Here is a 12,668-nt window from a genome sequence, read left to right on the forward strand (position 1 = left end):
CTCCAATAGAAGCACATGTACGGCAACAATTGCATTGATTGTATACTGATTAATTAAAATATGATGTATTTTGACCATAGAAACACCTCTGTTATTTACACAAGAGCATGCGCTACTAATAGAGCAAATGCGGTATTGCATGCAACATCTCTGACAATTTAGCTGTTTTAGTTTAAATACATTTACAGACTAAAACAGAAACATTGTTAGAAAAGTTGCTTGCAATATTGCTGACTACTGTAAAGTACTTTATTTTCTCAGGAATTTATTTTCGCTGAAAACAGCTTTCTGGCATTGTGTGGATCTAATTTTCACTATGTTGTTTTAAGACTCAATGCAACGTATAGAGAAAGCTGCATTTTCACTGGAATTTATTTTGCAGGAAATTGACTACAGGTAAAACAGGGAAAATAAAATGCCAGTGCAAATAAAGCATTCCACAGTATGTTATGTGACCACAATAATAGACAAGAGACATTCATGATTGTATGGAACCATGTCGTATTAAACAAGTACAAATAAAATAAATATCAAAGGAAGCTTAGAAAAAACTCTTGAGTGCTGAGAGTATTGGAGACACATTAAAATTAATTCAAAATTTAAGATTTGCTTTTCAAACAAGAAGCTTGGCAACTAATTTTTGTCTGCTATTTGAGATGCATAACATGAAAAAATGTGATTCACATTATCACAATTTATAATACATACAGAAAATACATTTGATTTTTTATCCATGGTTTTTATTCTAATTAGTTCCAGAGCACCTCTGCGATGAATTCAATTTAAATCTGATTTTTGTTTAATATCAGAAATGGGCTAATCATAGATAATCAATATGCATTAAACTAATCATGTCTGTGGATTACCTCAATGAATTATTATACAAATTGAGAAATTATTATGTATAGATTTACTTTAGGTCTGTATATTGTTCCAGGGTGCACATGTACAAAGTTTCATTATAATGTGATGTTTAATCATAACTACATTAATTGAAAGCTGAAAAGTAAATTATTATAGATTTATATTACTATAGATATTATATAATTATTATAGATGTATATAAACCTAAAACTAACTTGATCATCACATTGTGTTAGAGTATATATGTACCAAGATTCATTAAATTAAGATAAGTACTGTCACAGACCATCTATGTACGAAGTTTCATTGAAATGTGATTATAATCAAAAATTATGATTTATTATGCAAATTAAGTAATTAATATGATCTTAACCCAAAACTAATCAGGTCTGTGTATTGTCCTAGAACATCTATGTACCAAAATTCATTGAAAAGAAATGAAGTCATAGTACTTGAAATATCAAAAGCTAAAAATTGAGTAATTACGCAAATTAGGTAATTAGTATATCTCATATTTGTCTGTGCATCGTCCTATGTATCTATGCAAGTTTCATTGAAATGTGATGATTAGTACCTGAGATATCAGTGGAAAAGCGAAAATTGACTTATGAAAACCTAATCAAATCTGCGTATTAGCCCAGAGCATCTATTCACCAAGTTTCATTAAAAACCAACATACTGTTCTTGAGATATCAGATCACACATACAGACAGGGTAACTGCAAAGACTCCCATTGTGTGCTTCGCACACGGGAGTCAAAAATAAATAAAATGTAATAAAATAAATATTAAAATAAATGAGAAAATTTTTTGTCAGCAAATGTTTTACATCACACTCTTACAGAGCAATCTCGTTCTGACCTACAATCCGACTCTCACCACCCACCTTATTCTCACCACCCACCTCACTTTCACCACTCACCTCACTCGCACCTACTATCTCATTCTCACCACCCAACCCACATTCACCAACCATTCTACTCTCACCACCCACCTCACTTGCACCAACCATTCCACTGTCATAAGCCACTTTAGTACATGTAGCAGTCACCTGCATATTAGCCCTTTTTGTTACAATGTCAGTGATCTTTTGTTGCTTTGTAACAGGATGTGGGGACGAAGCACACTTTCTCTTCTTATTTTTCTTTTTGTTTTCGGACTACCGACGAACCTTTTTAGTCCCAGTTCGGACGAAGTCCGAAAACGGTTCTGTCCGTCCTTCTGGATCCATTTATCGGACAGCCTTTGACCGATCTCGTTCAAACTTGGTATACAGACAATCTATAATGACCTACATATGCCAATTGTCGTTACGATTCAATTAAATATGGCTAACTGGCAGCCATTTTGTCCCTCAAATTTGCTAAATTCTGATATTTAAACGTGAACAGGGCGATTTCAATCAAACTTTGTATGGTGATCATGCATATTGGGTTATTGGTGCACGTCACTTTTTTTTCAAGATTCGGTCCAAAATGGCCGACTCACAGCCATGTCAATTTTTTTTTATTTTTGTGCTGATTCCTCTGAAAGATATCGCCTGATTCACTTGAAAGTTTGTACATAGGTACTATACTTCAAGACAATACAACACCATGTTTTGTTTTAAAATTTGATCAAATTTGCTAAATTCTGATATTTAAACGTGAACAGAGCGATTTCAATCAAACTTTGTATGGTGATCATGCATATTGGGTTATTGGTGCACGTCACTTTTTTTTCAAGATTCGGTCCAAAATGGCCGACTCAGCCATGTCAATTTTTTTTTATTTTTGTGCTGATTCCTCTGAAAGATATCGCCTGATTCACTTGAAAGTTTGTACACAGGTACTATACTTCAAGACAATACAACACCATGTTTTGTTTTAAAATTTGATCAAATTTGCTAAATTCTGATATTTAAACGTGAACAGGGCGATTTCAATCAAACTTTGTATGGTGATCATGCATATTGGGTTCTTGGTGCACGTCACTTTTTTTTCAAGATTCGGTCCAAAATGGCCAACTCACAGCCATGTCATTTTTTTTTTATTTTTGTGCTGATTCCTCTGAAAGATATCGCCTGATTCACTTGAAAGTTTGTACATAGGTACTATACTTCAAGACAATACAACGCCATGTTTTGTTTTAAAATTTGATCAAATTTGTCGAAATGGCGGCCATTTTGTTTAATATCTTAAATTCACAGTCTGTAACGTGTCTGGAACTGTTTCCCGAAGCTGAATAGGGCGATTTCAATCAAACTTTATATGATGATCATGTATATTGGGTTACACGTGCACGTCATATTTTTTTTCAAAATTTGGACCAAAATGGCCGACTGTTTTGTCTTGAACTTTGATCAAATTGGTCGAAATTGAGGCCACTTTGTCAAAAAAACGTAAAATAGCAGTAAAATAGCAAGTCTTTTCTACCACCGTTGAAGATAATGAAAAAAAAATGTTGGATATGATGAACTCCTAAAAAAAAAAATTGCAAGCAAACCTACTGATAAAAAAAAAATTTCCAAACACATAAAAAAAATAAAAAAAAATTGCCTTTCACTGAGTTGACCCCCCCCCCTCAAAAATCAAATGGTCCAACCCTAATAGTACATCATATTTGAATATTGGGACACCAGAGGGCGCAAAACCAACACCGTATTTAACCTTTGACCTTCCTTATCGGAAGAAGAAGTTGTATTTTCCGTTTACAGTTTCAGGTTGTAACAGTTGTTTTCTTAGTGCCCATATGTTGTAGGTGGCATGCTGTACTAATCAATGTATCTCTGGGACGCCTCTTAGTAAGTAATGACTTATGTATTCCATCATTTTTGATTCCATCAAATTAGTTTATACATTTATACGGAGCCAAAACAAAGGTAGGAAGATAACTGCCATGTCTAGGGGGTGTGGCGAGAACTGCACAGCTATCAGGAAGTAGATTGATCACAAGTTACTGTTACTGCTTTTTACTAATTTATCTTCTTTTGGGCACCATAGACAATTTGATTTTTTTACATGTTGTATCACATCAGGCATAGTCACTTTACTAGTAGAGTGACTGTGCACCAAGGCATACTTTGTGTTCTCTCTCTCTCCAGTCTGTCTCTCTCAGTCAGGTCGTCAGTCTTCCCGGAAATGTGCAAGTCCACTCATTAAAGAACGGAATACTGTAAAATGACTAATTTTCACTGGGTTTAAATTTCACTGATTTACCATTTCAGGCATATTCAGTGAGTTTTAAATTCACGGTTTCGTCATTTAGATAATGTGTTCTATGCTAAATATTACATATTCACTGTGTTTTAATTTAGCGCATTTTTCCAGTCAGCGAAATAAGCTAAATTAAAACCCAGTGAATAATTTTCCCCTTTACAGTAATCGTTTCCGTGTACATCTCTTGTATGTTTTTTGTTTAGATAGCACAAGGTGGTAGGAATTTTCACATGATACCATTAAGTCTGCGTCATCACCATGTGAATAACACATCTTTGAAATCAAGGAAATGTAAACACCAAAAAATTAAAACAAGGTACCTAATAATATTAACAGATGAATATCAGTGTCATGGTTGTGATGTAATTGCAAACTGGCTTTAAACAATGACAATAAACCAACTGAAGTCATGCAACAGTTGAAAGCATGTTGCAGCGTATTTAGAAATCTCATGCAAAATAACTTGATGTAGTTTATAAATATTCATGTAAAGTGAAACTAAATTTAGCATTAAAACCTAATCCATGTTTAATAAGACCATGTACAGCACTACTGTGTGTAAGGCTAGGATAAGATACTAGTATTTGATTTGAAATTTACGCAATTCAATACTTTAAGTCAAATAAAAATTAGAATTCTGGTTGTTGATGGATGTTGAAGGTGCATGGCCTCCAAAAGACAGCAAAATAAGTTATAATTTGCAGAAAAAACATCAATGGTAGCAGTTCATCATCATGAGGCATTATCTCACTATATGGCCTCAGCCATACTTTGATTAATTTACCAGCAACATCTATTGTTACTCATTCAAAGCTGTATGGACTCAACAAATATTTGTTACAAACGTAGAAACCAAATTTCGGTATGAGTTACTTAGTCTGATAGATTGTTTTATTCTCAAAATACTATTTTATTTTATTAAATAAATGGTTTAATAAATAATAATAATAACCTTATTGACAGGTTATCCCTATTGGGATTTTCATCAAGTACAATAAAGTGAGATGAAAAAGATACTTGAAAATAACAAGACAAAAAAATAACAGAAAGAAAAATACAATCTAGTGTATTGCATGCAGATGCACCAATGATGTCATGGTATCTATCACTAACTGCTACAATATGTATTCCATACCTAACATCAACATTTCTCTTGTAATGTTCACATTGAGAAAATCACCTGTCACATCTAACAAGTGACAAGTGGGTCTTTCTGGGGGTCAGAGTTCACTCTAAATGTGAGTTTCATGATTATATTTAAAAAAAATGAAAACAGTTCAACATGGACACAATTGGGATATAATATTGAAAATGATACACTGCCCCCAAAATGGCCTACTAAAAGCTTGTTCTTTGAGAAATATGAAATATATCTTTAAATAATATAAGACTTGTGATCTGTGTTTTGCTTTGAGCCAGAAATAATGCTATAATATCTATGTAAATAGTACCAGCTTGTGGTCTGTGTTTTGCTTTGAGCTAGAAATAATGCTATATCTATATAAATAGTACCTGACTTTAATCTGTGTTTTGCTTTGAGCTAGAAATAATGCTATATCTATATAAATAGTACCTGACTTGTGATCTGTGTTTTGCTTTGAGCTAGAAATAATGCTATATCTATATAAATAGTACCTGACTTGTGGTCTGTGTTTTGCTTTGAGCCAGAAATAATGCTATATCTATATAAATATAGATTTGTGAAATATGACAAATTTGTTTTTGTCATTGATGGGTTAAAAGATTCTCATAAAGAATTTTTTTCACAAGTTACAAGTATGAACCATTTCAGAGAAGGATAATTTAATTATTAAATATATGTTTTCAATAGATGGAACAAATTTACTGACCTCTGACATATTTGCAAACAGATTTTGCCTGTAATGTCATGGCATCATTTTTGGAGTAATTGTAAAAAGATGCTTTCTCCAGTCATTCAGCAATACAAAATTATTATATAAAACTCATGTTCATAAAAATCATGGATACCGGTGGTTTGAATACATGAATTGAGTGCAATTATGCATTTTTCTTTTTGTCGCAGGATTAAGTTAGAATATGGCGTCAGATGTACCAACTGGTACTTTGATTTCCTTTGATGATGATGATAGTCTAAATAAACCATCAATAAACGAACCAAAAGATGTCAAAGAGAAACCAAAAGAAGATGACATATCAACGGTATATAGATATTATTAATTTCATTCTGATGTCATTTAGAAAATCCTGTTAAGCCATCAATCTATCCACAACTGTTTCTCCAACAGGTGTTGACCAAAACTTGCTGCTCCTTCCCTCTAGAAAGTATCACTTCTGTATATTCTCTTACTTTTATTCACCAAATGCATGACATCTAGTTCTGAATCTTGTTGCCAAAATCCAAGTTTTTTAGCTCTGCTGTCGTCTTTGTTGAGCGAAGCTTATCATATGAGTGATTGTCTGTCAGCGTCCATCGTTGTCCATGTCAATGTTTTACTTTTTCGACTTCTTCTTGAAAACTACAAGCCTGAATGTATTGATACTTGGTGTGTATGTACCTTGGGTAGGTCTCTTTTAGATTTGTTCATTTCATGATATCTTCAATTCTCTAATTTTGGTGAATATTTTTGTCATTTTTGGTAAAAAGTGATATTTTCGACTTCTTGTTAAAAACCGCAAGTCCAATTGCTTTGATACTATACATATTGTTCATTTTCTAATGATATCTTCTGTTCTTTAATTGAAATGTGCATTGCTAACAACGGAGCTATCTCAGCCGACAGGCTGCTTGTTTACTTTTTGGGAGGAATTTTCATTATGTTGTAATATTTTCTAATTGAAGAATCATATAATGGTTTGTTGTTTTACGCTCGGATTATGTAATCTCCATCAACATTCACATATTATTTCAATCTACAGAAAGAAAGTTCAAAATCTAAGCTTTGTGGTTATCTTGATAAACTTGGAGCCAAAGGATTAATACGTGCATTTAAAACAAGATGGTGAGTAATGTTATATTAAATGAAAACTTTGTGTCACTAAAATAAATAAAATTTATGACTATAACATCCAGTATATACTTGACAACAAAGATGTCGAAAATGCAATGTCTTTTTTCCTGTTGTACATTGCAGTGCTTTCTGCAGAGAGGTAGGCTGATTAGAATTCAAATATGAGATGAGATGCATTTGACAAAATAAATTTCAGAGCAGCGCAAGACAGTTGTTGAGTCTTGTCCGATATGGGTCCCATGCAACATGTACAACACTTAGTTTATTGTGCTTCAACTGTAATTGCCCGCAATGTGACAATTATTTACTGAAGTGATTTATTATTGTACTCCTAGGTTTATTTATGAGCCGAGGCGATGTCAACTGTATTATTATAGAACACCGCAAGATCTTGCACCTCTAGGGTAAGAATATTTGTTTATTGAGGGTCTGCTATGACTTAACTTCCAAGCTGGTTTTCAGATAGCTTTATCATTTCATAGAATCGGATAATTTCTGTGAATAACATGTCATCAATAATATCAACTTATTTTTTTGGTTGTTATGTAATACATATATAATACATAATACCGGGAATAATGATATATTCTAATTGGCACATTGCGTTATTACCTAAATTACATATCAGATGATTTTTAATGTTAACTAAGCTAGTTTTAAGTCAGCTGAAAATCCACTAAATGTTAAATTTCACTCACACTGTACTGTATGTGCTTAACATACAAATGTTGCAGAGCCTCATCAACCAACACTACACAGTGTGCTGTAACTGCCTCAGATACTATTCATTGTACTCTACTTTGTTTGTCAGTCTGTCATTCTGCTTTTCTTATTATTATACCCGTCAGTCTCTCTTGGGTTAATGCTTTTATTTTTTTTTTCGAACACATGTGGATTTACAGTTCCTGAATTATTGCTTGCTAAACACAATTAACCTAAGAAGTTAAAATAATGTATGATGTTCAAAGTTCACCCAAATGCAGTTGTAAAATTGTCCTATAAATCACAGTCCCTCTATCATCGGTCTGGAAACGCTTAGTATTACTAACTTACTTACTAACTAACGGGCAAATAAATCGTTGACACCTTACGCCAAGTTATCCCGAAAATAAACTCCCAATGATGTAGTCGTGCATATCATTAACCCACTGGAAATTGCCATGATACTTAGCGATGTGGGTCATTGCACATACGTCATTAACAGCACACGGTTCACAACATTACCATGTGGAAGGCTTACGGCGATTTTGTCGAATTCGACGATGACAACATTGATTGAGATTTTGTTTTAAAAGACGTCATTGAGGAAGAAATCCATGAAGTGCATAAAGATAAACCATGTAGTTCAACCAGTGCCGAAAACATACTGGAGAAACCTTTTACGAGGCATGATTGCCACGCCCACACGCCTGTCAAAACTCCACAACTGCTGTCTGAACGTAAACAAAATTTGTCTATGAAATTAAACTCTTTATTACATCCCAAACAGAATTAAACCACCCCATTAGTTTCAGAAGTAGTTTCTTTAATCACCAAATAAAAATGGAATTGGAGAAATCACTCCATTCCCTTGTAATCGGAACAGAAACTAGCATTACAATTATACGACTGAGAGAATGATGTGATCCAAAATGGCGCCGTCGTGAATACAATGACGTGCAAAACCAAGACCCAAAAATCATACATCTTGTGACATTAAACAATATTTCAATTGATTGTGTTGCCGATACACATAGTTGTTGCAATTAATATGCCTGAAAAACAAAATAAGCAGAAAAAAAAATTACCGAAGTAAAATGTGTACAACAACATAACTGGGACTGGCCATTTTGTTTTTAACGACGCCGTTTACTTCTTAAAAATAAGTGTAATTTTTTGAACGAACAATTATCAAAATCATATATTCAACATGACCATTGTGCTAAACGTATTTCAAATCTACCAAAAACACAAATGTTGTCATGTTGTCAAGAATGTACCGTTAATGAGAGGAACAGAAAAAAACGAGTCAGTTTACAAGTCATGGCACAGTCCCTCTATTACAAAAGGTGAAAAAGACATAATTTCACACAAGAAAACGTCGAGCATCAACATATTGTATACTACGAAACTTACTCTCCTTAAAAACAAAGACATTACGAATCAACTATGGTAAAAAATATTTGTATACGGTATCGAATATGTTCTGGAAACGTTAAAAAATAGATCACAGCACTGAACGTGATGCATCTCGAAGCTATCAACAGTATAGTACCGCGCTTCGCGGAGAGCCGTTACAAGCGTTAGCCCACTAATCCCGCCAATTCACACGTAAAACAATAGACGTTTCCAGACCGGTGATAGAGGGACTGTGTATAAATACAAAAGGGGACCTAATAACTATATATAAAACAACTCTTGAGTCTATACTTATTACTATGCATCTCAGATTAATCTTACCGGTAACTGTATCGAATATAATGAAGTTATCACAAGAACACCCTGCAGTACAGTAAACATGTGCTAACACAGCTTTTTACAGACTAGCAAATTTCTATTGTTTCGGATGCTAGATTTATAATAATGTGTAACATAGGCAACCTTTAATTTCAAAGAAAATCTCATGTGCGAGTTGGTGAATTGATGACACTCTAAGATGCTGAAAACCATGGTTACAAAGCTGCTTGCTGATGTTCAGGTATTGGCTAGGCTGATATCTTGGGAATACCGTGGCTGTTGCATTAATTACAGTACAAATATAATATTAAAATGTCAAAGGCTTCACCTGGGCTTCACAATGACTTTTACTGACAATACCCAATGTATTCCCGTCTATTTTAGATCCATTGACATCGCAAATGCTACGTTTACCTTTGATCTCAACAATACAGAAAAAATGGGGCAGTTTAACATCGTGTAAGTCTATTTCAAGATTTTTTAATTTTAACATTGGGTGCATTTGTATTTGAAATTGTGAGGATTATGAGCCGTATTTTGACTTGTAGATGTTTTTATTCTATAGAACAAAAAATCGTGTTTATCAGCTACAAGCTAAAGACAATGCTACCATGATGTACTGGTTACAAGAATTACAAGTAAGGCTGTTATGATTGGTCATATACAATCATGTGACATTAAGAATGCATTGCATTATGGGAAATTATGCAAATTATTTGCTCATATATAAACCACTGATAAAAAATGAAACAGGTGTTGGTTAGTTTAATTAATAATCTACTTTTACTTTACTAAGATAAGTTTTTTTTAGAAATGAATGTTTTTGAAGACTATTTTCCTGGAAGACATAATCAAATATGTATTTTTTTATTATATTTATTATCTCAGGAAAGGCGTCGAGATTATAGTCGAATAAGAACATGTCAGTCCAGAGATAGTAATGTCGCTTCTGTTTCTGTGAGTAATATATTGAGAGTAATTTGAGTGGGGGGGGGGGTTTTATAATACAGTGACCCCTTGCTAAGTTGCGCTTGGTAAGTCGCGATTCGGCTAAGTCGCGGGTACTTGGATGGCTCCCAAAATTTCTATTGTGTTTTGACGGGAGTTCTGAAGTACAAAGACTATTGTTTCGTGGCATAGTGTTTTTAACTAACCTTTAAAGAGACAACTTAACACCCACTGTCCGTCAATTGCTGAGATGCAATGGGTGATGGCGGCCTTACTCAAGGTGTCAACAGGGGTGTCGAGTAGTGACCGTACGTGCTTCTCGGCTGGTCCCATTTTGGTATACCTCTATAAAACTCTATAAAACTGAAGGGTTGCACCTGATCTAGCAGTGGGTGAGCAGTGAGTGAGCTGTTTACGTTTCTTCAAGAACAGTCTGCCGGAACTCCACTCTTCTGGTCCCATCACCCAATGCAAAGCACACAACTCAGATATGACGATTTTGAATTTGGGGCCAGTTCAGGGTGGTTCTTGTGAAGGCGAAGAAGACATGCTATACACGAAGTCTCAATCCAAGGCGAAGCTCGATCTGCGAACATGGACGCTGTCAGAACTTTTTCCGAAAAACTGAGAGAAATTATCTATAAAGGTGGTTATTCCGACAAACAAGTTTATAATTGCGATGAAACTGGTTTATTTTGGAAGCTGTTACTGTCGAAGTCGCAAGCAACAGCAAACAATTCCTATAATATTGGACACAGACAAAATAAACTGCAATGTTTACAGCCACTACACGTCTTCCCCTCGGCCACTGGGCATCCCCAATAAAGGATGCTTAATAACCGAGCTTATTACGTGCAGAGAACATGAAACCCGCCCACGCGCTCCGTTCCGAGGGGAAGACGTGTAGTGGCGTGAAGCTAGGCGATTAGGTGCCGTACACAAGCGCCGGTTCGAGTCACGCACGCAGTACGTGTTTACTATAATTTGACATAGTATTTACCTTGCCGTTTACTTTGTGTTTTGGCACATAGATGATCTGTTACGTTGCGCAGACCTCATTAGTTTTACACTCAAATCTGTTCATGTGAATTTTTTTGATTTGCATTACACACTGTATTAGTTTTCAGCTTTTCCATCACTATCTGAATCAAGTACAAGTAATTTTGAATTATTTTTAATGTGTCTCCAATACTCTCAGCACATGGGAGTTCTTTCTAAGCTTTCTTTGATTCTAATTGATTGGCTGTTACCATGACTTCAGTAAATGATCACCATGGGAACTTGCATGCGCAGACTGACCCTTACGTAATGCATGCCCACAGCCCTCCAGACCGATTCATAAATTTGTCAAATACTCACTATAGTAGACTGCATCGAGTCTAGTATAAAGCTATAAACAAACCAAAACCGAGCACTTCACATGAAGAATGCGTCAACATTAAACATTGATTTACGACTGACTAGCTGGGTGTGATATCTGTAAATCGATATGTGCTTGTTCACCAAGGGGCTACACCATTATATGCCTTGTACTGTGGTTTTGGACATAAAAACAAACCAAGTGGGTTGAATTGAGCATTATCATATACCTCGTATTGTCTAGTCTCGTAGCACTATACGAAGTGTGCCCTCACATCTAGACAATAATTTCTCATATCACACCTGGCCCAGCGTACCCAGCTTTCATCAATCAAAGTAAAACACATCATTCTAAATTATGTTTTGTTTTTGAGGTCCCAGCATGGTAAAATTGTAATTACACCTATAAGAAGTATGATAAAACCTTTATGGACTGGATTATGTGCCCTTGCAAGCTCGGACGCTTCTGGCGCACAACCCTGGGCCGCAAATGCTGTATCCAGTCCGTAAAGAATAATGCCACACAGTATCTTGTATACAATTGACTCTCCATCAATATAATGTAATGTGTTGTTCATTAATTTTATAATCAATTACCGGTATATTATAGTGATCTCACAAATTTTTGTTTCCATAGAAACCTACTTCTGGCTTAATGAAACCTTCCCAAAATGAAAACACGTTAACATTATCAGGTAAGAACTGTTTCTGAGTTCGAAAACCGGGACTTATGTTTTGACCTCCGTGCGTTCGTGTTTCTGTGCGTCCATGCATGCGTGCGTCCAGACGGTGAGACCTGTATCTTAGAAATGCCTGGACCAATCACAATCAAACTTTACACATACATCATGCATGATATTATACATATGCACGTC

At 34.9% G+C, this 12,668-nt stretch overlaps 1 protein-coding gene across 1 annotated transcript in view; it reads left to right on the top strand.

Moving 5' to 3' along the window:
* Positions 1 to 3,534: 3,534 nt before the first annotated feature.
* Positions 3,535 to 12,668, top strand: part of LOC102807197 (TBC1 domain family member 2B-like) — a 35,577-nt gene continuing 26,443 nt past the window's right edge. The window contains exons 1-8 of the mRNA XM_085501332.1: positions 3,535 to 3,645; positions 6,105 to 6,241; positions 6,959 to 7,041; positions 7,386 to 7,454; positions 9,871 to 9,945; positions 10,052 to 10,124; positions 10,375 to 10,443; positions 12,431 to 12,488. Coding sequence (XP_085357458.1) covers positions 6,119 to 6,241; positions 6,959 to 7,041; positions 7,386 to 7,454; positions 9,871 to 9,945; positions 10,052 to 10,124; positions 10,375 to 10,443; positions 12,431 to 12,488 — 550 coding nt within the window. The 5' untranslated portion in view covers positions 3,535 to 3,645; positions 6,105 to 6,118. The remainder of the gene's footprint in view (positions 3,646 to 6,104; positions 6,242 to 6,958; positions 7,042 to 7,385; positions 7,455 to 9,870; positions 9,946 to 10,051; positions 10,125 to 10,374; positions 10,444 to 12,430; positions 12,489 to 12,668) is intronic.

This window comes from Saccoglossus kowalevskii, chromosome 7 (assembly GCF_978046115.1).
Source record: "Saccoglossus kowalevskii chromosome 7, keSacKowa6.1, whole genome shotgun sequence".
NCBI lineage: Eukaryota > Metazoa > Hemichordata > Enteropneusta > Harrimaniidae > Saccoglossus > Saccoglossus kowalevskii.